The following is a 23,555-nucleotide window of genomic DNA, read 5'->3' as shown; positions in this document are numbered from 1 at the left end:
CAGCAGCCCTGAAAATCTTTCTGGAAGAAGCAGTCTTCTCAGTAACCCTGGCAGGGGCATGGTTTAGTTCTTAAGTCCAGGCCTTTTGACTATACCTGCAGTGTTCATGAGTGTAGGAGAAATGAAGAGCTAATCCACAGTGTTTGCTTTCTGCCCCGCATTATACAGTGATGGCATTTTAATGACAAAAGAGGTTTCATCCTTTCTCTGTATAAAGGCAGAGCTAACAAGGGATCCAACCATGTTCCTAGCATGCACCAGCAGCCCAGTTGTGAGCAGAAGGACTGTCCCTAAGAAATACAGTCTATGTGCATGAATAAACATTGTTGGCTCAGGCACATAGTTGTTTGACAATTTGGTTATAATTTCCAGGAGCCTTGGGAAATAGGAAATATTGGGTACAGTCTTACTATTTGTCTTTGAATGTTTAATAGATGATTCCTTTGTTAGTTCAGCTGTGATGTGTTCAGTTGCACTATTAGCTCAAAATTAGCATTTACATTTTTGTACCTTTAAAAAAGACCAGAGTTGATGAGGAAACAGTTTTTGCTTTTAGATTACATGTGGTGTTTAAAATTTAACCCAAATCCTACCATGAGGCTGCTTTGAGATTCAGCCTGCCAAGCAGAGCAGCTTATGTTGACATTCTGCAAACTTCACTTTTTCCTGTTGTGCAGAAAGGCTCTAGTTCAAAACAGGATGTACAAAAGGAGAGGAAAAGCCAAAGAATTTCTCAGTGACAGCTTCTTTTTCCTTGACACTATTCATAAAACTTCTTCCAGAAAGGCACTGGGCTGCTCAGAATACATAATGCCCGCAATCAGGAAAAAGAAAAAAAAAAAACCACATGAAAAAAACCCCAAGCAAACAAACAAAAGAAACCAGAAACACCCAACACTTGTTCTGTGCCATCAGAGGAGCTCCATGCAGTGAAATGGGAACTGTGAAGATGAGAGATTCACTTTGCAGGCTACAACAACTTCTCTGGAGCCCTGAAATCATGCATATTTGGCCAAACATATGTAAATCTATTAAACCCAGCTGTGAAAGATCCCCTGAAGTAAGCTAAAAAAGAGCAGCTGTATATGTTTAAGTTTATCTCAGGCATACTAGAAAGGTCCCAGAATGTGCATTGAGCTTTTTTAATGTCATTAGAGGAAATGCTGCAGACTTTAAAGGAAACTTGTGTTTTAAGACGCAAAGCAGCATAAAGTTTGTCTGCTGAAACAAGTTAAAAGAATGAATTTTCCTTGGCATTTGGATTTTGTACATCTTTTTTTTTTTTTTTTTAACTACTGTGAATGCCTGTATTTTATGGGCTTTCATTAAAGTGACCTAATATGTCTGCTTATTCCCCATCATGCAGAGGCATCTAAAATTATCATTGCTCACTGGGAAAGGGTGAGAGGTGAAGGAAAGTACTGAAATCAGGAAAGTTCAAATTGATCAGCCACTGCATACCACCTGCCAGTGGGAGAAAGGTTGCCAAATGCTTTCTAGTACAAGAGCTGGCCCTGAGCTTAGCCTCTGGGACAAACAAAATTGGGCTGGCTTGAGGACTGTAAGGACTTTCATTATATTATATATGCAGGAGGTTGTGTCAAGCAAACTTTCTCCCATACCTGCAAACTTGATAAACTGGTTCATTTACACAGAGACTGCTTAGAAGTAACACAATTTAAAAAGCTGTAAGAGCTTGCTATTCCAGTGTTTTTAAGGTCTTGTCTCCCCTTCACTCCACTGGGGGTGGAAATTGTCTGAGCATGAATTTTCTGGTTAAAGTTTTATGATTTCCATCTATAATAATCCCTTATTTCAAAATTCACAAGTGTGAATTCACAAGGCTGCAGTGTGAGTTTTGTATGGCCACTGTAGCATGCAGAAAAGTTGGATTGCAGGCTCATAATCAAACTAAAACCAGATAATTGAAATCCATTCTTAAAATGTTGCTTCAAGAGTCACAGGTTATATCATATGGACATGTTGATTTCCCCTCCTTTTGTAAGTTACCATCTTTTTTCTTATTACCATCAGAGAGTCATGTTGGCAGTCATTCATGGAAAGTGGAGAGAAATGATATAATGACAAACCAGCTGAAAGGAGAAATTAAACCACTGTTAAAGATCAGTTGATAAACCTGTCCGGGGGGGATTGTTTCTGAAATAGATCTGGTAAGGGGCCAGAAAACCCTAACAGAGGCCACTAGAGCTGATCAGATTGCTTAGGTAGTTTTCAAAGCTTTGTTGCAGGTTACTTCAGTCACATTATTTATTGATTTTGCTTTTATTGTTCTGAAGCATGATTTCTTCTCATACCTCCAATGATCCCCAGGCTTCTTGTAACTAAAGATTTCTTCTTTAACAAATTCGTTCTCTTTCCAACTTCATACACCCACTTTTTCTTTGCTGGATACCTCACATTACTAGTTCAGGCAACTGGCTTTGAGAGCCCTAGGGTTGAGTATGAGAGAAGATGCATTGCTTTTCTCAACACAGCCATGCAAAACGTAAGAGTTGCAGACCTTTACAAGTCAACTATACAGCTTTACTGAGAGGGAAGGTGGGGGAAGGCATTTTCCAACAGCTTTAACTATGTATGTTTGGGCTGGGTTTCTTTCTAGCTAGTGACACCAGGAGTCCAGAAAAATGGATACTGGGTAGTATTACACTGAGTCAGCACAATGAGTCCTGGCAGCGAGAACACAGATGAAGAAAAAGCTCTCTTACTGTTTTCAACAAAGCTATTCCATTAAAGTGGCAAACACCAAGTCATTGGGATAATAATGTGGTTGGTTTATATCAAATCTTTAAATTCTTCCTTCAGGAAAACATGAGATAAGAACTCAGAAGTACATGGCAGACTTTGGTCATTCCTCTGTTTTTCTGTCACTGAAATCTCAGAGTTTGGTCTAAATTTGGCTGGGGATTTTTTAATTTGGCTGGTTTCTGCGAGGTTTTTTAAAATCATTATTGCTAGTTAAAAAATATGAAGAAAGCCTGTTAATACCCTCAGGGATTTTCCCATGTGAAATAGTCTTTTAGCAACATGAGACTACATGTAAACACATTTCTAACACCTGAAAACACATGTTGAAAACCTATTCAGTGGTATTTTTAAAAGATACTCTGAAGCCCATAGAAATCTCCATTCATAATGAGTTTTTTATCAGTGTTTCTTGCAAGACTAAGGTGAGGGAGATATACATCCTACAGAGAAGCTTGCACTGAAGAATGAAATAAACTGCTGAGTTTTCCCCTTAAATAACAACAGTAAAGAAATCATTGTGCCTTTCTGGAACAATGACTTGTTCAGTGGAAAGTCTCAAGTGATTTTGTAGCTGTTGGAGATGGACATGGGCTTATTCCCAATTAGCTAGAGAGGTGACATTTAACACATTTAACATTTAACTTAATTGCTCTTAATGTGTGGTCTGGCAATAAATATTCCCTTACTTCCCTTCCAAAACATCATGTTTCATTTCCCACTTCGGTGTTTTAAGTTTCACGTGTGTCGCCAGTTTGAATTATCACTTTACCAACTGCTGCAGGCAACTTTGGAAAGACAGACAATGACAGTTTTCTGTGGATCTGATCACAGATCAGTCGTGGTGCACGTGGCATGTGGTCTACTCATTGCCCACCTCTGCCAGCCATAAACCATTTCTTTGTCTCCACGCTGCAGCAAACTGCAGTGTTCAGACTGAAAGGTGTTATTTTTCAGGACAGGTAGCTGTTATTTACACATGGAAACTTGTAGTGGCAGACCAGGTATCACTATCTGTCCTATGAGTTACCCTTACCAACTTCAGCCTGGCTGTGGAAGACAGCAGCATCCAAACTCTTGTATCACTAAAACAGCCTCTCATCAAGCTATTCAATCTGGGAAGTAATTTGCTGTTTGTTTTCATTCATCGATCAGTTGTGAGGGTTATAAGCTGGAATTTCAGTTTGTACTCACTGCAAAGCATTCACCAGAACTTAGACTGAAAGGAATGTGACTGTGAGGCTTTTCTTGATGACCTGCCATTTGTGTCACACAGGGATCACAGGTGAGACAAGGAAATTTAGGCTTCATCATGGTTTTTTTTTATGCTGTACGTTCTAAAAGGATAGAGAGCTTTTGCTGGGCCCCCAGAGTTGAGGTCTCCTTTCTGTAGATGCCTGTTAATTGCTGTTCTCCTGAGACAGTCACCTTACTTCAGATCTTCTTCCAGGGAGACCTTTGATCAGCACTTTTCAGCTGCAGCTTTTAAGCAGGTTTTAGCTCACTTTCATTTACTTCTGAGAAGATAAGTCAAAGGCTTTAGAGAAGTCAAAGGCTATCATACTTACTCCTTCCCCACAAAAAGTAAGCCATTTATCCTGCCAAGCAAGGAAGTTTGTCTGGTTTAATGTAATTTACCATGGGTAAATTTTCTTTGCCTTTTCTTTTTTCCTTTTTAATTACTTTATTCTTTGGGTGCTCATAAAATCGATTGTTTTATTACTTATTCTAATGTCATCTCCATTTGAAAGATTGCACTGGCAGGTCTGTGTTAGGTCCTCCCTTTGGCTATTCTCAAAGGCATGTAATATATTTGTCCTTTTCCAGAGCTCTTTATGCTTGTACTTCCTCCAGTGTTGTCCAAGGCACATACAATGTCTACAAATCGCTTTGGCGATCTCCTTAAGCTGTTGGGGACAAATTCCTTAACAGAGTTTAAAAATGTCTATTATCTAAGTAGGTTTACCTCTTTTCTCTATCATGGTCAACACTTATTCCCTAACTTACATTTCTTACTACAGATCAGAGTGGGGAATTTTGTTGAAAATAGTAGCAGGAAAAAGGAGCAAATAGTTCAGTCTCCATGTCTTTCCTTATCTATCTTCCTTTAATTAAGTTTTTTGTTTTGATATTCATTATTCTTATTCAGTAATGTTCATGCCATGTATTCTTTAGAATGACGAACTTAATCCCTGTGTGATTATTTCATTTTAATTACATTTCTGCCCTTGGAATTTCTTTCCTGCTGGAATTAGAAGGAGCAGAGCATCTCCAGAATAGCTTCATCAGAATTTTCATACAGTAATCTTTTCAGCAATCTGCACATCTTGCTTTTTAATTTAGTTTTTTTAAGCATATGTACTGTCCAAAACCTTGAATACTTTTGTTAATTGGTGAAAAGAAGGAGCCTCACTTTCCTGCTTATGATAATCTAGCATACAGGAGATCTTTATATTTGCATAACCTCTGGTCTTTTCTGTATTATTTATACCCAGAGACATTCCACAAGTCTGCTTTTCCCATCTTCCATAACAATAATGTATGTATTATTGACATAAAATGTAATATCTCCTTGCCTATTTCCCACGTACCTTTAGCTAGATGAATGCTCTGCTCATGGGACTTATACATGTCCCAGCTCATTTCAGAGTTGTTTACTTTGAAGGTCTGAAAATATTTTTCTAAATGTCGTCTTAACCAACCAGCCAGCCCAAACTGTGTACTTTACCTAGAAGCTCTGCTGGAAGAAGGAATTAATTATGCATAGCAGAATAACACAATACCATGTCAGGTCTTCTCTCCTATTAGATGAGTAAGAAGAGGTGATTTTGCATGTTCCAGACTGTTTCAGTGCAGAGTATACTGACTGAGAAAATGAATGGCAATGTTAGGAGATGCAGACAAAAGGACATGGGATGAAATTACAGACAGCTAATAGAGGCAGAAGGATCAGGTTGTCTATGGGAATCAAAATAGCCATGGAAAAAGGGAGAATATCAGGTGACTAGACTGGCTCTTCTAGTAGCCAGAAATAATATTGCATCACACGTAGGAAGTGAGTAGTACCCTGACCAATGAATGTCAGCATGTTTGGGGCATTAGTGACACAACATGTAAGATCTGATCCTTGAGGATGCAAATATTTGATGTCATCTATTTCTTTGTAACATTTTCAGGTTTACTTTTATTTTTACTACCACACATCTCTGGAGTACAATGTTAATATAGATAATTCTGTCAAAACTACCCCTCTCAAAAGAGCAGTTTGTTGTTATCCAAAGTGATAGGTCTCATAATTCTCTAATACACTGGAGAAAATAGTCAGGGGTATGGATTCAGACCACATAAAATGAAATAAGCAATGTCTTTTCATTTTTGCAAATGATATAGTACAAACAGGAAAGTGCTAGACATAACACTTCAAAACTATTTAATATAGAATAAAATTGTTATTATTAAAAAAGATATAAATAATATGGGGATACCTATATCAGACATATTTTATGTCTGATATAGGTATCCCCATTTTTTCCTATACAACCAGCCCAGTCAGTTTTCCAGCACACAATGTCTTAAAAGTACGTCAGATAATAAACAGCTGTAAGATTTTTTAATAGCAGGTATTTCCTCAAAGTTGGGAGTCCAAATACTTTACTTGTCTTTCAAAAATGTAGACCCTACATTCTTCTGATTATTTTCTTCATTCATTTTAATTCCTTGAACAATGAGTACAACTGAAGGATGCTGGACTTGCCATGTGGACTGTGCTGTCCTTTAAGTATTGCAGGATAAGTAAAAGGACACAGAATGCAATCTGTAAAGTGACATAGCCTCAAACTTGACATGGTTAGGATCCACACTTCCTTAGTCAACCCACACTGTACAGGCAGTGACTGCTGATGTTAAGGTTTGACATGCTGATGGACAACAACTGCAATTATTAGCCTATATTGTGTTAAATTACAGACCAACCCCCACCCCCATCCCCCCTTCCTGTGGTCATAACAGTAGGATACTGAGCATTTCTCCTACTTTTTTATTACTTAGTTTTATCTATTCCATGGACATTGATGCAGGGTCAAATTTTGCCCAAGTTAGTAGGATTGTTTGCATGACTAATAACACATGGAAGTGACCCCTGATAAAAAATAAACTATATAATTAAACCGATTTTTTTTCCAGAGAAGATCGGCCTGCCTAGAGCAAAGCTATTAATGTTAAATATCCTTTAGTGTAGAAAACATAACAAACATCAGGAAGGTTTGAGTTCAAGAGGAAATAGCTGGAATCAGGATGTTTTAAGACAGTCATAAATTTCTGCATATAAAACACCTGCAGTGTGCACAACATTTCAGCTACCTCTTTCATGAACACAAAGGATCACGCAGTCTGTAGTAATTTTGTAAGGTTGGTGCTAATGTCTTGATATCCACTGGTAACCTAAAGCTGAAGATTTTATATTGCTATTTTATGCAGTGATGCAGATTTGTGCTTAAGGCTATCACTTGCAGAATAGGACTCAGCCTAAAGCGGAAGACTGAGAGTGCAGAGCTTGAAGTTTCCCTCAGCCAGTAAGAAACTTCAGGCATGGATATGAGTTTTAAGGTATTCCCCTTGCATCCTATCACCAGATACCTGAGAGATGGAGCAACACTTTCCCCTCCGCTCCCAGCCATGAGGAAGCTTTAGACAGCAATAAGGTCTCCTCTAAGCTGAACTAATGAAGTATTTTAAGCCACTTCTCATCACTGATGCCCTGTAGTCTTTTCACCATTTTTGTTGTACTCCTCTAGACACATTCCAAAATTTTTTATATGGTGGGCCCATTTTTTCCACCATGGCATATGGTTGAGTCATACTGAGCTTACCATCAACAAAAAATGCCATTTCCTTTCCGACAGGGCTGCACTCCATCCTCTTGCTCCCAGTTTATACATAAAAGAATATTAGAATGATAGCATCACAGAACAATTTACATTGGAGAAGACCTCTAGATCATCTAGTTTAACCTTTAACCCAGCACCACCATGATCTCTTCTAAACCATGTCTCTAGGGGGCACATTAACATGCTTTTTGAACACTTTCAGAGATGATAAATTTACCACTTCCATTGACAGCTTGTTTCAATGACTGACCATCCTTTCAATGAAGAATATTAAGTTAGTAAAATATGACTTTCCTGTCACAAATCCATGCTAGCTTTGACTGTAGGTGCTCACAACCTTAGGTAGGCACTGAGCAGGGATTTTGAGTTTCTTCCACGCAAAACATATTGGATAAGTGCTCAAAGAGACATGCCCGAGAAGTTTGTGTACAGAAATCCATTAAATTAGACTTTTTAAGGTGAAGCTTTTCTTAACTTCATTACCATTTCTCCCTTCCATTTAAGACTCTGTATCTGATTCTCTGGTTAATCCCTGCAAACAGCTTTACAAGTGTAAATAAATTTGGCCACAAAATGCTGAAGAGTCTAGCATGTAAATATCAGCAGATGACCAACACCTTTGCAGTGAAATATAATTCCTGCTGACTGTGCTGTAACCACTAGACTGCTTTGACCTACAGCAATTTTGTATGTGAATTTAAACTTGAGAACTAGGTTTTACTGCTGCTTATTAAGTGCTGATGACAAAGAATAGAAGAATCTGCTTCTGAAGAAGCTTCTGGGCTTTAAAATAGGGCTCTCTCAAAAACACTTAATTTAAAGATCATTTCTAATTATATATTTTCTGAGTTTTACTTTCCTGTCCTTATATTTTACTATTAGGACATTTATACGAATCCCAGATTTTGTTTTCTTAAGTGATCATCTGCTCTTGATATTTATTCTCCTTGTGAAATCATAATCCTTTGTATTGTCACAGCACAATAATTTCTGTGGCACCCAGCTGTGGTGTTACATGCAGGTGCTTATGATTTCAAGAGCTGTTTTGCTTTTAAATATAAAGTTCATCTCTTGTATGCAAATATCCCTTGTCCACCTAAATGCTGCAATTAACTTGGGACAGAAAAATGGGAACAATACTAGATCTAGCCAGAATACTTTTCAAAGGCTTCTGTGAAATAGTGGCAACTTTTTAATATTCTTTTGACATAATTTGCTGATGACCATTTTGGTTCTAATTCTGGATTGTAACTACCTTCTGTGCCAAAAACATGGAAAGACCTTATTTTAGAAGTTGATTAACGATGTGAAAGTTTTGTATCTTCATAAAGTCTCAGGAGAGCCTTGGAGTTGTATAATTCTGTCTTGCTGTCTCTCCTGTAAAACGACAACTATTACATTTCCTTTGAGTATGTGGAAGTTTTCATCCCCTGGTACTTGGGCCTTCTCTGGAAGAAGAGGTGGGAGAGATGTTCCTTCAGTAACAATCAAACTGTGGCTGCTCTTTGTAAACAGTATGAACAAAACCAAAAATGGAAAAAATCCACCAAATTACAGTCTTTTTGTTTGTGTTTCATTAGTGCTGCTGGCTTGGTGCCCATACCAGAAATAAAAAACTTTCTTTGGAAATTCATTGTATTCATTAGTGCTGCATTAGGGACTTCAGATGGAGGAGATGCACTCTGCCAAAAATGCCTCCCCAGACAGCAGCTGGTTGGATGGCCAAGTAGGATTTGACAGTCACCTCAGACTACAGGATGAGGCACTAGGTCAGGTCTTTTAGAACAGAAAGCATAGGCTTCAGCACAGAGGTCAACCTATTCATGTGTTCAGCAAAGAGAGAGCTTTTAAAATTAAAATAACAAGAACAGTCAGCTAGCAGGCTAAATAAATTTCGACACTGTGCTCTGTCTTCCATAGTTAGTCAAGCATCCTTCTGAAGCTCAGGCATGTGACACTGACTTGTAAAACACATGACAAAGATAACAATGAAGAGCAGAGTAAGAAGCCTTATACAATGTCGGACACACTTCTCTGGTAGTCACCACAATTCTCTCTCCTCTCCTCCTTTTAAAGGCTTTTGAATGTGAATGACTTACTATAGTAAAAATAAGATGATAATGGCCAAGGAGAGATCAGAAAGAGGAAGGTGAGGAATGAGCAGTATGTCAGAGGAGGAGAGCTAATAGATCTGCTGAAGTCAGTGTGAATTGCCCAGGACCAGGATTTCAAAACAATTGTACTTGTCTTGCAAGTAAATTCCTTTTCCCTCCTGAACTTAGCAGTCTTCAGCTCCAGATCTGAAAGCTGTAGTGAAAGTTGAAAGCTGCACATGGATAGCTGGCAGGTAGAGTATGTCTCCAAATTTGAGCAAGCCGATAAACAAAATCACCCTGCAAAACACAAAGCAAAGTCCTAGGGGCATGCCTTTGAATAAAGTAGTTAATGACAAGTAGCCTCTCCCACCTCCCTGCTCCTTCTTTGTCCTGAGTTTGTTTAACCTCTGTATGCTGTCTATTGCAGGAGTGATTCGCGAGAGTTACCTGAAAGATCACAATCAGCTGGTGCCAGTCACCCTGTTGGCCATTGCTGTTATTCTTGCTTTTGTCATGGGGGCCGTCTTTTCAGGAATCGTAGTGTACTGCATCTGTGACCACCGCCGCAGAGACATGGCTACTGTGCAGAGGAAGGAGAAGGAGCTCACCCACTCCCGCCGTGGCTCCATGAGCAGTGTTTCCAAACTCAGTGGTCTCTTTGGGGATGCTCAGTCCAAGGAACCAAAGCCTGAAGCTATCCTCACACCTCTGATGCACAATGGCAAGCTGGCTACCCCAGGCAGCACTGCCAAGATGCTAATCAAAGCTGACCAGCACCATCTGGACCTGGCTGCCCTGCCAACCCCTGAGTCCACCCCAACCCTGCAACAGAAGAGAAAGCCCAGCCGAGGCAGTAGGGAATGGGAGAGAAACCAGAACCTCATCAATGCCTGCACAAAAGATATCCCCTCGATGGCCTCACCAGTGATCCCAACTGACCTGCCGCTCAGAGCTTCTCCCAGCCACATCCCAAGTGTTGTGGTCCTGCCCATAGCCCAGCAAGGCTACCAGCACGAGTATGTTGACCAGTCAAAAATGAGTGATGGGGCTCAGATGTCTGTGGAGGACCAGAACGCCACCCTTGAGTACAAAACTATCAAGGACCACCTCAGTAGCAAAAGCCCCAGCCATGGAGTTAACCTGGTGGAAAATCTTGACAGCATGCCACCAAAAGTCCCCCAGCGGGAGGCATCCCTGGGGCCCCCGGGAGCCTCACTGTCCCAGAGCGGGCTGGGCAAGCGGATGGAGATGCACTCCTCTGCTTACAACGTGGACTACAAGAGAAGCTACCCCACAAACTCACTCACGAGAAGTCATCAGGCATCAACCCTCAAAAGAAACAACACTAACTCCTCCAACTCGTCCCACCTGTCCCACAATCAGAGCTTCAGCCGGGGTGACAACCCGCCACCGGCCCCGCAGCGAGTGGACTCCATACAGGTCCATGCTGCTCAGGCACAGGCTGTGACTGTATCCCGACAGCCAAGCCTCACTGCCTACAACTCATTGACGAGGTCAGGCTTGAAACGCACGCCCTCGCTAAAGCCAGACGTACCTCCCAAACCTTCTTTTGCTCCGCTTTCCACGTCCATGAAGCCCAACGATACATGTACATAATCAGAGGGGGAGGGGGAGCAGGAGGAGGATGGCAATTAAGCAGAACTTGCCCTTGAAAGCCAGTGTTCTGCCACTGTTATGACTCGCTCCTCTGAGAAGATGGTTGTTGCAAGCTGAAGATGTGCTGGATTTCTGCTCTCTGGGAAAAGTGGAATATTTTTTTAAACCTGAGCCATACGACCATGGTTGAAGGTTTGCAATTGCAGGATTCACCCCCACAACCTGCCAGTTCTTAACGCAAAAGACTAACCCTCCATCAACAACATTGAGCCAAAAGCACACAGGTGAAAATGACTGTGACATTTCACCCCCTTGCCCCTAACTGCACAGCGCATTCCTGAACTGGGAAAGAGTGCTCTAAAAAGCAAAACAAACCTAAAAAACACACAAATGTAAAAAAAAAAAAAAAAAAATTAAAAAAAAAATTAAATGGAAGGAAAAAGAAGAAAAAAATCAATTGATAAAGCTAACTCTGACTTAACAATGGCAGAAGTTTACCACTAGCAGGTGCTGTGAAATGATGCCCTTCAGTGTTACAGCCATTTGGTCATAGCAGTTAAATGCCGGCTTGGGCAAACTATGTCATAGATTTCTGCTACCCTTCTCTTTTAATGAATAACATGTGACTCTTAACCCAAATAACTCCTTTTATTTATTGTTCAACTTTTGTTTTTCCTAAGGAACTGTCCTGCATTTTCATCCCATGAGCAGCTTTTCAGACAAGTACCTTGAAAGTTATACCTATTTAACGTGAAACCCATTAACTGGAGTAATTAGAACTCTTTTATTTTTCCAAGAAATTCACTGAGTTAGATAAGTTGGAGCTGGATTTCTGAACTTTGTGCCTGGACTGCCTGGTTAGCTGAAAAAAAAAAAGGGGATATCTATTTAAGTCTCTCAGCTAATTAGCTGGCTGGGCCTCTGACCTAAGACGGCAACAAATACCGCAAGTTCATAACTCCTAAAGCAGCTGCAAGAGAAACTTAAAAGCTGCACATCTGTGTACCATTGCTATCAACATGGCTTTGTCAGTAGCTAATACTTTCTGTGAAGGCACCAGCTTGTGATGTGCCATCTCATTTCACCTTGCATGTGAGACAGCAAACAAAATCCTCAAACAGTGTGAACTAGCTAATATGCCGGCTGTTACCATGCATAAATTATGGTCTTATCACACGGGTTTTTCGTGGGAATATATCTGTGAATAGCCTGTTTTCTTCCACATGTAAATTTGTGCCTTACACCCTCAGTTGTGTATATTTGTGAGCTGTAGTATGTAAAACCTTTTTCTTTTTCCCCTTTGAGTAATGCAAATATTTATTGATCCTTCCTCCTCCAAGTCCCTTCAGAAATTGGAGTAAAGATATTGAAATAAGAATGTGGTGGTTATTTTCATAACCCCACATCCCTAAAAAAATTAGGGTAGCACCATACCCTCCAAATTTGACTATCTAGCTGTGCCAAGTCCTCTCTCAAAACCACCCACAGGTGGTGAATGCTTCCAAGGCACCATGCTGGGGGTTCTGCCTTCCCCCACCTCCCGCTCCCCCTTTACAGCATGTCAGCAAGGAGATCGTGGAGATCATTTTCACTGGCAGCAGGAAAATGACTAACACCCTTGTTAATGGAGCTGGTACATCCCCTGGCTGGGGACAGCACTGGTGAGAGGACCAAGCCCTGCAGAAAGCCCAGCCACACATCCTGCAGCATGCAGGGTGCATGGAGCTAGGACAGGCAGGCAGGCTCCTGCTGTAGCTACCTGCTGTTCCAGAAGGATGCTGCATATACTTCTTTGGGGAAAAATGTGGGGTTTTTTTTTCCTTTGTTTCTTTTGTGTGACTGTGCATGCAGCTAGTGTGGGAGTGTGCGCGTGCACAGGTGTGTGCGTGTGTGTGTGCGCGCAGGTGTGTAAGTTCCTTTCCAGTCTTTCAGTTTATGCAAAAACGTAGCTGTGTTTTTAATCTGTTACAATAACTGTGTCAACATACTGTAGAAAAATGATGGGGATCGCTTCTAAGCTTTATATATATATATTTATATATATATATTTATATATATATATTTATATATATATATTTATATATATATATATCTACTGAACAGTATGTTTGAGTAAGGTGGTTGTTTCTGTTTCAATTTGTTTTTTAAAATTTTATACTTCCATTTGTTTTTCAGGGGTTTGGTTTTCTTTCTGAATGATTGAAAAGACAGATTTTAAATCCACTTTTTAAATCCACTAGCTTGTACATGGTATATAAGGTCTGGATGGTCTACACCAAAGTGTGTAACAAGGGTGCTTGCATGTTCTTTCATTTCATCATGGCTTCTTTTATAAAACAATTCTGTTCACCTGTAGTGAACTATGCAGACTGGAGTAGATAGATCTGTATCCAAAGCAACGTTGTTGTTTTAATAAAAACAAACTGAAAACCCTTTGAAAACAGTAGGTAGCAAGGTAATTTTTTTAAAAAAGAACCAACTCAACACCTTTTTACCATGCTCCAACCAAGCTCCTGAAGCAGAGTTCCCTTGATAATATCCTGCAAAACGTTCTCCCAAAACACAGAAATGGATAATCATAGCAACAACTTGTGCAGCGATCTGTCTTCACAACATACACCGCAGTTACTGGGTTTGACCTTGAAATGTTTATTTTGTATTTGGTGGGTCTTATGTTTTCATCTTTTCCCAGCCTCTGTTCTCTTCCACCCTCTGTTTCGAGGGGTTCATGAACCTATGTGTGCCTTTGCTTTCCACCCTTGCTATACATTGGTAGATGCAACAAATTCAGACTCTCATTTGTAAGGTTGTAAAGTATTGTGATGTCACCAGTTTCCCTTCATTTCCATATCCCCCTAATATATGATTCACAACTTAATGTCGGTTGTAAAAGAAAAAAAAAGGCAGGAAAGGAAAAGAAAAAGGAGGAGAGATGGGAAATAAAAGTTCTTGATTACATATGGTAATAAAACCAGACTGTTCTACCTTGTTTTTTGTTACCTGGTTCTCTTGTTTCTTGGCAATTTATCCTTTTCCTTTAAAAAATACAAATGCAATGCTGATCTATTACAATGAGGAAGAAATTTGGTATTTTTTGCCTCTTATAGAAGATGGACTTTAGTGTAAGATGCTGGTAAATAATTGAAAATTAAATCACTTTTGCTCTCCCTCTATTCATATTTTGCATTTTGCTTTTATAATCTTGTTCATCATCAAGTATTTATGACAGACTTAATAGTTTAAAAGAGCAAGTCTGGGATTTAAGAACATGTGGTCCACCAAAATAGATCATCATACAGATGTGCCTTCATCTCCAGATTTTGCATATTAATAACAGAATACCCTGTATTTTCTTTCAGCAGGCATAAATCTGTTGTGTTGCACAGGTCTGATTTAGAGGATGTTGTCTGAGACTTACTCTGCAAGAAAATAGTAGTGAAGAGATAATAGCAAACGAGTGTAAAAGTGATGACTTCCTAATCTTGAGAGTCATTAAAACATACCTGAGTTCTTCACTTTGATTTTGTGAAAATGGGATCACTTATGCATAGCCATTAACTCCGGTACAAATAAACATTAGTTATGTCCCTTACTTAGAGGCTTAGTGGACTTCTTTTGTGAAAGGAGTAGGCATTGTGAAATGTGACCCCATAAATTCAAGTGATCTAATCCAGTAATTTACCGTTGTTCAGATCATATTTGGGCTTTCTGCTCTGCCAGTACACTCTATTCAGGACATATTGCCTTCATGACATGTGCCATAGATGTGACACGCAAATGCAGAGCATTGCAGACATCATTTTTCAGTGCCTTTCCCACATACTTGCCTGTTTTTTTCTCAGTGCAGGCTCCCTTCAAGCTGGGCACACTGGCATGCAGATGTGTGGTGTGCACACAGGAAGGATGTCTGCCAGGACTGGGGCATGCCCCAAGTGATGCTGAGGGACTCTCCAGCCTGGGGACTGAGGGCACTGCATGGTTACACAGTGCTCCACTCTCTGCTGCATTTGACCTTCATGCTCCCAGAGCTGCAGCAGATGGGAAAGCAAAAGCTCTCCAGGTGCTTAGGGACCCAGAGTTGTTTTCAGTCCTGCAGCCAATCCTTTGTGAAATTCCTTTGTCTATAGTTGTTTGAAATGCTTTGTTTTAAGCAGTATCTAGAGAAACTATTCAAAGATTAATATACCTCCATTTTAAAATTAATATAAATGTTTCTCCATAAGCAATGACAAACTTGGAGAAAAGGGCCCAGTTATGCCCAGTAGTGGTGCTGGGTGTCTCATTTTGCACAGCTCCTCCATCTCTTGCCAGTGAAAGTCCATTTAAAACATAGGCATGAAGGAGAGAGGGCAAGAAAGTGCCCTGATGCACAAGCCATTTGGGGTCTGTAACTGCTCTGCTCCTGCATCCAAAACCTGCCACCAAGGGGAAGGTTTGTACTTAGCCCCTTAAAGCACTATTCCATTGCAACACTTCCTCAAAGGTGCACTTCAAGATGGCATCTACAGATCCTGTGACAGAGACCTGCCTTACATTCTGCTGGGCAGGAAGGGTCAGGAGAGGAACTGAAGGAAGCACATTGGCCCGGTGGGGTCCTGGCCAGCCATGCAGAGGGCAGGCACCCTCAGAAGCACTCTGCCATGGAATGGTTCCTCCACTGGAGAACACACAGCTCTCCATCCAGAAGAAGCAGTGACATTGTGGTAGCTTTTGACAGGGAGGAGGCCACTGAGCTACTCACTGTCTATTTGAATCATGAGATCTGTCCCTACAGGGGCTGCTGGTGCCACACTGCAGAAGCTCCCTGGGGCTGAAAAGGACAAACAAGAAAGCCAAGAGAAAGCAAGGGCGCTTTGAGCACTTCACTCAAGTTAGTGTCATCTTATTCATCGTATTAATGGTACTCACACTGACCTCATTTAACGTGTCATTGAAGATGCATGGAAGTTCCCTTCCAAACAGCATTAATTTGCATACATATTTTTACACAAAATGGAACCCAGCTGAACAACTCGAAACAATAGGTCTCTGTAAATAAATCCTGCTCCACTGCCCAGTTCTTCCCCTCTCCCTCCAACAGACATACATTTCAAACTACATGAGAGTATAGTTTCAAAGATAACTGCAAGTCCTGCCCCACTGTAGCTTCTACATCAGGGAATATTTTGCACCTGAAAACTCCCCATGTGAAAAAAGATGAGGCAATCAGGTCAAGCATGTGCAGTTCAGTGCACTTTGCTGCCAGCAGGAAGGCCATGCACACAGCTGGTTCAAGGGAAGGGTTGCCAGAATAAAGTGCCGTAACAGTAATGCATCAGCACTAACAGTAACACATGGTCCAGATGATGGCCAGACTAATTTCAGGGATGCAATTCCAATAATTCCTCTGCCACAGAATTAGCAGGCTGTTCTCACACTGGATTAGGCATAGATTTTTGCTCCTTAAAGCTTGTTTATAAAGTTTGTTTAAAGCAAAGTGGAGGACCTCAAGTGGTGGTCTTATCCACCCCACTGCACTGAGGCAGGATCAAGCAAACCTAACCCATTCTTGATAACTGATTGTCTTACCCTTTCCTTGTAAACATATTTTAATCTGAGCAGTGAAAGTCACACAAAGGATCAACATCAAACATTTCAGAGTGTCTAAAGAAAATAATAAGCTAAGAAAGTGACTTGGACTTGCTTAGTTACGGCCAGTTTCCTACTTATCCAATTAAAGTTAATTTCCCAGAAGTATGGCACCTGCTCCAATGAGTAAGTGTTGGAGACACATTGTGTGTGTAATATTCCTATGCTTCCTGCTGATGCATGTGTCTGTTAATGAGTCTCTAAGTAGCCTTTTTATTACTTTTTTCCCTTTCTTTTAAAAAGTGGATATGCTTCTCAGAATAAGTAGTAAGTCCGTCTTCACATGCCTTGTGCAGAACAATGACGTGTTAGACATCTTTGTATAAATAGAAACAGGTAAATAGTCATATATCCCCTGACTGTAATTTAAACAGTGTAAGTCAGTAGAGAAAGGCTATAATTGGAGTCAGAGTAAGTGAGGTGAAAATTGCTAGGTGGCAGTACCATCTGCATCTTGTTTTAATTAGCCAAGTTTATTGTCCGAATATAAGACTTTCTGCTATTCAAGTCCCTGGCTTATTTCAGCCATCAGTCCAAAGTGATTGCCACATGTCTGGGTAAGCAAAATTACTGATCAGCAAAGGAGAATTATCCTCGCCACTGATCTGACTAACAGTAACCGGGTCTAGGAGTAGGGACAAAAATATGACTAACCAAGATCATTGTCACATCTGCTTAGTGTTTCATGACAAACTCTATTAAGGCTAACAGAACCACTGTTAATTCAATTAGATCAGTGTTTTCCTTTGCTGGCCATGATGCATTTGGAAGACCAGCAACTGTATGCAGAGCATGGCAGGCAGCCCACTGCAAGGAATAATAGCATCATAAATAATATATTAAGACGAAGACAAATCTAGCATGCTGCAGTCAGAGCACATCAGCCTTATAGATGAATCCTGCAATATCACAGGGAGGTGGGGGAGGAAAACAGTAGCTATGACAAGAAATTATAGCTACTGTAAATGACAGGCACTACAGGAGAGAACAAAACTCATTAGGTCAGCTGTTTAAGCAAAGTGCTGGGGAAGCACAGAGCAGCCTGCTGGCAGCCACGGAGGCCCTGTGAGCCCTCACATTTATCCCCCTAAAAATAAAATAGCAGATGTCAAGTGCTGGATTTAAAGGAAGATGATAAATAACAGAAGATAACTGGCAAAGACCTCTGTGGAAACCCACCCCTTTCTCTGGCCTACAAGCCCTGTGAGTATTCAGGGCTTTCACCCTTCATGCAGAGCGGGATTGGGATGGTTGCACCCTCCAGGCCGCCCCTCCTACACAGCAAACACCCCAGCATCAGCTGAGACGCTGCCCTGTTTTGGGGAAGCACCTTGCAGGGCCTGCAGGAGTGACAAGCACAGGTAAATCAGGGCAGATGAGCCCTTTGTTCCAGCCTGCTCCCTGTGATATTGCTGGATCCGAGCCAGCAGGTGTCTCACTCGGTCACCGCCACACAGCAGCCCTCAGCGGCGAGCAGGAAGTGGGGCTGCGTAAATCCTGTCCGGGCCTCTTCGGTGTTCGCAGGAAAAGCAACCAGAATGCACTTGGGCTTCAGCGAACATGCCAGTAAAAACGTGCTGATAACAGCTTCCTAAAGCAATTTCTGCCTTTTGGGGGAGTTTTCTTCTTGTTTGTTTGTTTGTTTTGGTGGTGTTTTTTTTTTTTTTTTGTTAATGTATCTACACAGCCTTGCTGCTACAGAAAGGCACTCCATGTCAGAAAAAATAAGAAAAAGAAAAAGACAACTAGAATATTTTGCTCCTCTGACTTCTGGAAATTATTACATAATCTTATCAATTCTCAACAAATACAATCTAAAATATTCAGACTGCTGATAGAAATATTACTTCTGATGGTGCAGCAAACTTCATATCGAGCTTTTTTAAAATGCTGCATAAATTGTCTGTGAAGCAACATTTTACGAGATATGGTGGTTCAAACAATTTTACAAAGAGCGGGAGACAAAGAGTCCCTTTTACACTAAAATGGTTTCCTAGGAAACACTGCAAATTGTAACATGATATCTCTTTGTGTAAGTTCAAGGACTTGTGTGCACTAGTGTGTGTTTCTTCTGACCCTCTTTTTCCTTTTCTTGGTGTGGTGTATGGTATTGCTGGCCAATTTTACTTTTTGATGGTAGCACAAGAACAGAATAGGCCTGTACCACAGCAACCCACAATCTGAAGGACATTTTCCTCTTTGATAATCAAATCTCTTCTCTAAACAGAAAAGAAAAATGTTGATAGAAACCAAGTCTTTTCATCTGTAGCACTCTGGTTTCACAAAAAGGAAAAAACAAATGACTGAAAATGCTCAGAGCCAAATTTCAGATTTCAGATAGTGATCATGGCTGACCCAGTGTATTTTCTCATCTGTGTGGAGCCTACACTACACAACATAAACTTATGGGATTAAAGCAGATACCAACAGCCCACAAAGCTATCCAAAGCTATTCAGAGATCTGGACATGTGTCTGATCTTCCTTAATTAAAGGCTAATAATCCACCCATCTGAGACAAGCACTTTGCTCCTCCCTATGTGCAAGCAGTGTGTCCCCAGAAATGTAGAATTCCTGACTGGGACAAGTCAGCTGTTTATTCAAACAAGAGGTAACTGTCTGAATTTACCTGGCTGCATGCTATTTCATTAGTTGTCCTACTCTCATGGATGCTAATAGTGATGTAGCATTAGGTGCACTTCCTGTACATGTTAAAGACTGCAGAAATGTTGATGTATAAAACACTTTGCCCCAGCCATAGCTGTTCTCAAACCTCAATATGCTGAGGTCCTTAGCTAGACAACACATGACCCTATGGAGTGCTGCTACTGTGTCTGTTATCCTCCCAGCTGCAGCCTGGGCACTCAGACCCATGCAATTCTGCCAAGAACTACGCCCAGTTACAAAAGCATACTGGCCCAAGTGGAGAAGCACTACAGCACTGCATACAAGGCAGCAGAGCCAGACAGACAGGGCCAAAGATCCAGCATGGCTCAAAGCAAAAACACCCCATTTCTTGCAGGATATTTTACAAGCAGTTGCTTTGCAACAGACCATCACTAAATAAAATCTTTGTACAGGTCTGGGGATATGATTTAGGTCTTAGGACTCCTTTTGCCTAGTTTGGAGAAAGGACAAGCAGGTGTTTCAGAAATAGTTGCACTGAATTTAAGCAAAGTATCATTCATAGGTGACAGGTGCAGCACTGGTTGTCCCTGTCAACCTCAGCCAGCAAACCTCCCTGAGTTAAGCACATTTCCTCTTTGGAAAACACACATCCAGTGTATTGATCCTTACTGCTGTCTCCCCACTCCAGTTGCTCAGTTTTACTACCTTCTTGCAGAGGATGGTCCTTTGTTTCTCAAGCAGAGTCTGGGACAGTGGCAAGATGGAGTGTGCAAGGTAATGTTTTTGTCTCTTGTCCTGGGAAGGTCCCTGGAGAATTTCTGTTCTGCAGGTAACTGACAAATGAGGAGAAACTCACAGAACAGAGCCCTGAGAGTTTAGCTCATGTTTATAAGCACAGGATAATCCAAGCAGCAGATGACGTAAGAGCTAACATCTACTGTTGATGCAGAAATGTGAACTTTGGTGAACTACTGTATTTGTCAGGTAGTGGAGAGAGCAGCATTTGTATCCAGATGTGCGCTCTGGAAGAGCTAGAGTGCATTACTGCTGGCAACACAGATGCTGACCCAGGGAAACATTTTACTTGAAACACAATTTCATCCAGTGAGCTCCCTGTTCTAAAACTGGGACAGAATGACAGATTTTCTGGACAGGGCCACAGGGCCCCTCCTGAAGAAACCCCATTGCCAACCACATTAAGAATGGTGCTGAGCTTCTTCCAAACTAACCCAGGCCAGACAGCCATTGATACTCCATAAGACCAACTGCCCTCCAAGCCAGTAAAACTAAAGGAATTACCTGACAGAGCTGAACAGGCATAAGGCTGTGCCATGCCTGTGAAGGTAAATTCACGACCTGTTTCCCCTCTCCTTGTTCATGTCCCAGTAAATGGTGGATGTACTGGTTACTCCATGTGGCACCCAAAAGCTGTACTTGTGGGTGTGTTGGAAACACCAAGGACAAAGGAACAGGGCTTGGCTGATGCAGCCTGTAACACTGTTTTGTTCATCCTCTGCTGTACCGACTCTGTTGTACTAATAGGATTAAAATGCAGTTAACTGAGATTTCATGTTTGAGATCAGCAGGTAATGAAGCCCACATTGATGCACTACAGTTATATAAACACTTTCTGAATAGAAATGCATCCCACTTACTTACTGTCCTAAACACTTTACTCAGAGTGGCCATTTACTAAAGATTTAAATAATTCATATTTACATTCAAATAGCTCTCCTTCACTGTAACTTGTGTGTTTACATATCTCCTAACTGTAGTACACCTGCATCAGTGTTTAAAACCCTATCCAGACAAACACACTTACTAAGTCACCCCAAATATTAGTCAGTGAAGGGAAATCTGATTTTCAGGAAGGGGCTTTCTGAAATGGAGAAGTCTTGAGCTGAACAGTCTGCAATTTTGGTTCTATCTCCCAGTGTAACCAGCTCAACACAGTGATTGTTTAGATGGTCCAGTCTCACCCATAGTTACAGCAGATGCAAGATCTCAATACAAAGAATATTAAATGCATTAGGCTGACTGACAGAAAACTAAATAGTCTACAGACTCCAGAGTAATTGCTTTTAAATGCATATGCCATTTTGTCTAACAAATGTAACTCAATAGTAGATTTTTTGCTCATCTTATTTTTTAATGAAAGTACAAAAAACAAGACTACCTGAAGATTGAACTGTTAGCTCTAATGCTGGAAAGAACTTTACTTAGAATTAGTATAAAAGCAATAAAAAACTAATTTTCCACCTTTGGATTCTAAGACTATGTCATATAAGAGAAAGGACAAACTCTCCCCTGACCTAGAAAAAGATGAATATGGCCTTTCCCCACTACTTTATTGAGGGAAATGAAAAGCTGCCCTATTAGCTCAGATCGTTGAGGCAGTTCTTTAGATGGATTTGGCATGTCTGTGGGACTTTCACCACATGAGAACGGCAACACCTGAGAGTCACTGCCATTCCTGTGGCTTGGCACTGCAAAACACAGGTGCTGTGAGAACTGCAGGAAGGGGTATGGCTTACATACCATATGGGGTATCAGCCTCTGGCAAGGATGCTCCCAGTGGCCTGTGGTGGTTGCACAAAAGCGGTCTTTGCTCCCTTCCAGCACAGAAGTCTGCCTTCATCCACAGATCATCCACAGATCATCTGATTTGGAGAACACTGGGAACCTTCATGTGTTTCAACAAGGGTTTGATTCAGGCTGTTCCTTTTTTAAATCCTTCTTTTCTCTCTCCTTTCCCTCTTATCTTTCTACCAGCCCTACTGGGACTACTTTGATGCAGGAGAATAGGCTGGATGACACATTTTATGAGCAGGCAAAGTGAGGACTGGAGCCATTTTGTCCCAGGCTACCTGCAAACCAGCAGCAGGGACAAGGGCAGTCACAAGGTCCCAGGTCACTGTCACTGTCATAGGTTCTCCTCTGAACTGCCCAGTGTGACTGGCAGGTTTGAGGAAAGGCACAACTCCAAAAGCCTGGAGAGTCTGGTGGCAGAATCAGAGAATCAAAGGAAAGGGGGTTGAGCAGAAAAGAATTTTCTTTTGTGAAGAAATTACAAACAAGGCAGGCACATGGATATTCCTATTTCAAGCAAAAAAAAAAACAGGAACAAAACTGAACCTTCCCATAGCACGTAAGAAGAATAAGAAGAGGAGCTGCTGGTGTGAGAGGAGGAAGGAAAGCAGACTGTTGCCCCAGGGGCTGAGGGCCACAGGTCATCTGTTCCCAGGGAGGGGTTCACAGAGCCCCCCAGTGCCTTCTCTGGTGTTTCCACCTGCAGCTACAGGCTGGGCATGAGCTGACCCACCACTTAATACGAGCCACACTTTCCCCACAGCTCGTGCCCTGCCCTTGGCACTGCCTGGATGCTCACAGGTCATCATTCTGCCAAGGCACAGGCAGGCAAATGGGATGCCTGCAGCATCAAGAAGCTTCTGCTTTCAGAAAACCTCCTGTGGCAAACTGACCATGAAACTACAGCTTTACTAACAGATAGATAGGTAGATGGATATATATATATATATATATATATAGAGAGAGAGAGAGAGAGAGAGAGATAAAAATATATGCAAAAATACAGATAAAATATTCATTTGGTTTACATATATGATATATATATTAAAGTTATATTAAATATATTTTTGTCTATTAAAAATACTCCTCTTGAGATTATATGCCAAGCTAACTGCTAATATTCAGTTCTTGGTAGAGTAACCTGTAGCTTGTACACAGCAGTGGGGGCCTGCAAAGCTACCCCAGTACACTACATACTGGCTGTGGTGGATGTGAGGAGGGAACTCCCTTCCCAAGAAGAGGCACCGCTGCTGGGGTGAGGCACAGCAAGGTGCCCAGTAGTCTCAGAGACCTCACCTGTCCCTCAGAATTAAGTATGAAGGGCACAGTCATGGGAGGAAGAAATGTCAG

At 41.2% G+C, this 23,555-nt stretch overlaps 1 protein-coding gene across 4 annotated transcripts in view; it reads left to right on the top strand.

The window, feature by feature from the left end:
• SEMA6A (semaphorin 6A) overlaps positions 1-14,941 on the top strand; it is a 122,558-nt gene extending 107,617 nt beyond the window's left edge. For all 4 annotated transcript variants that reach the window (XM_066181356.1, XM_066181354.1, XM_066181355.1 and 1 more), the window contains one exon: positions 10,173-14,941. In XM_066181356.1, coding sequence (XP_066037453.1) covers positions 10,173-11,362 — 1,190 coding nt within the window. In that variant the 3' untranslated portion in view covers positions 11,363-14,941. The remainder of the gene's footprint in view (positions 1-10,172) is intronic.
• The last annotated feature ends 8,614 nt before the right edge of the window (positions 14,942-23,555 follow it).

This window comes from Chamaea fasciata, unplaced genomic scaffold (genome assembly GCF_029207755.1).
Source record: "Chamaea fasciata isolate MVZ Bird 193981 ecotype frontalis unplaced genomic scaffold, bChaFas1.0.hap1 SCAF_4, whole genome shotgun sequence".
NCBI classification, from domain to species: Eukaryota; Metazoa; Chordata; class Aves; order Passeriformes; family Sylviidae; genus Chamaea; species Chamaea fasciata.
The sequence above is the reverse complement of the archived record's forward strand: the minus strand, read 5'-3'. Positions and strand labels throughout refer to the sequence as shown.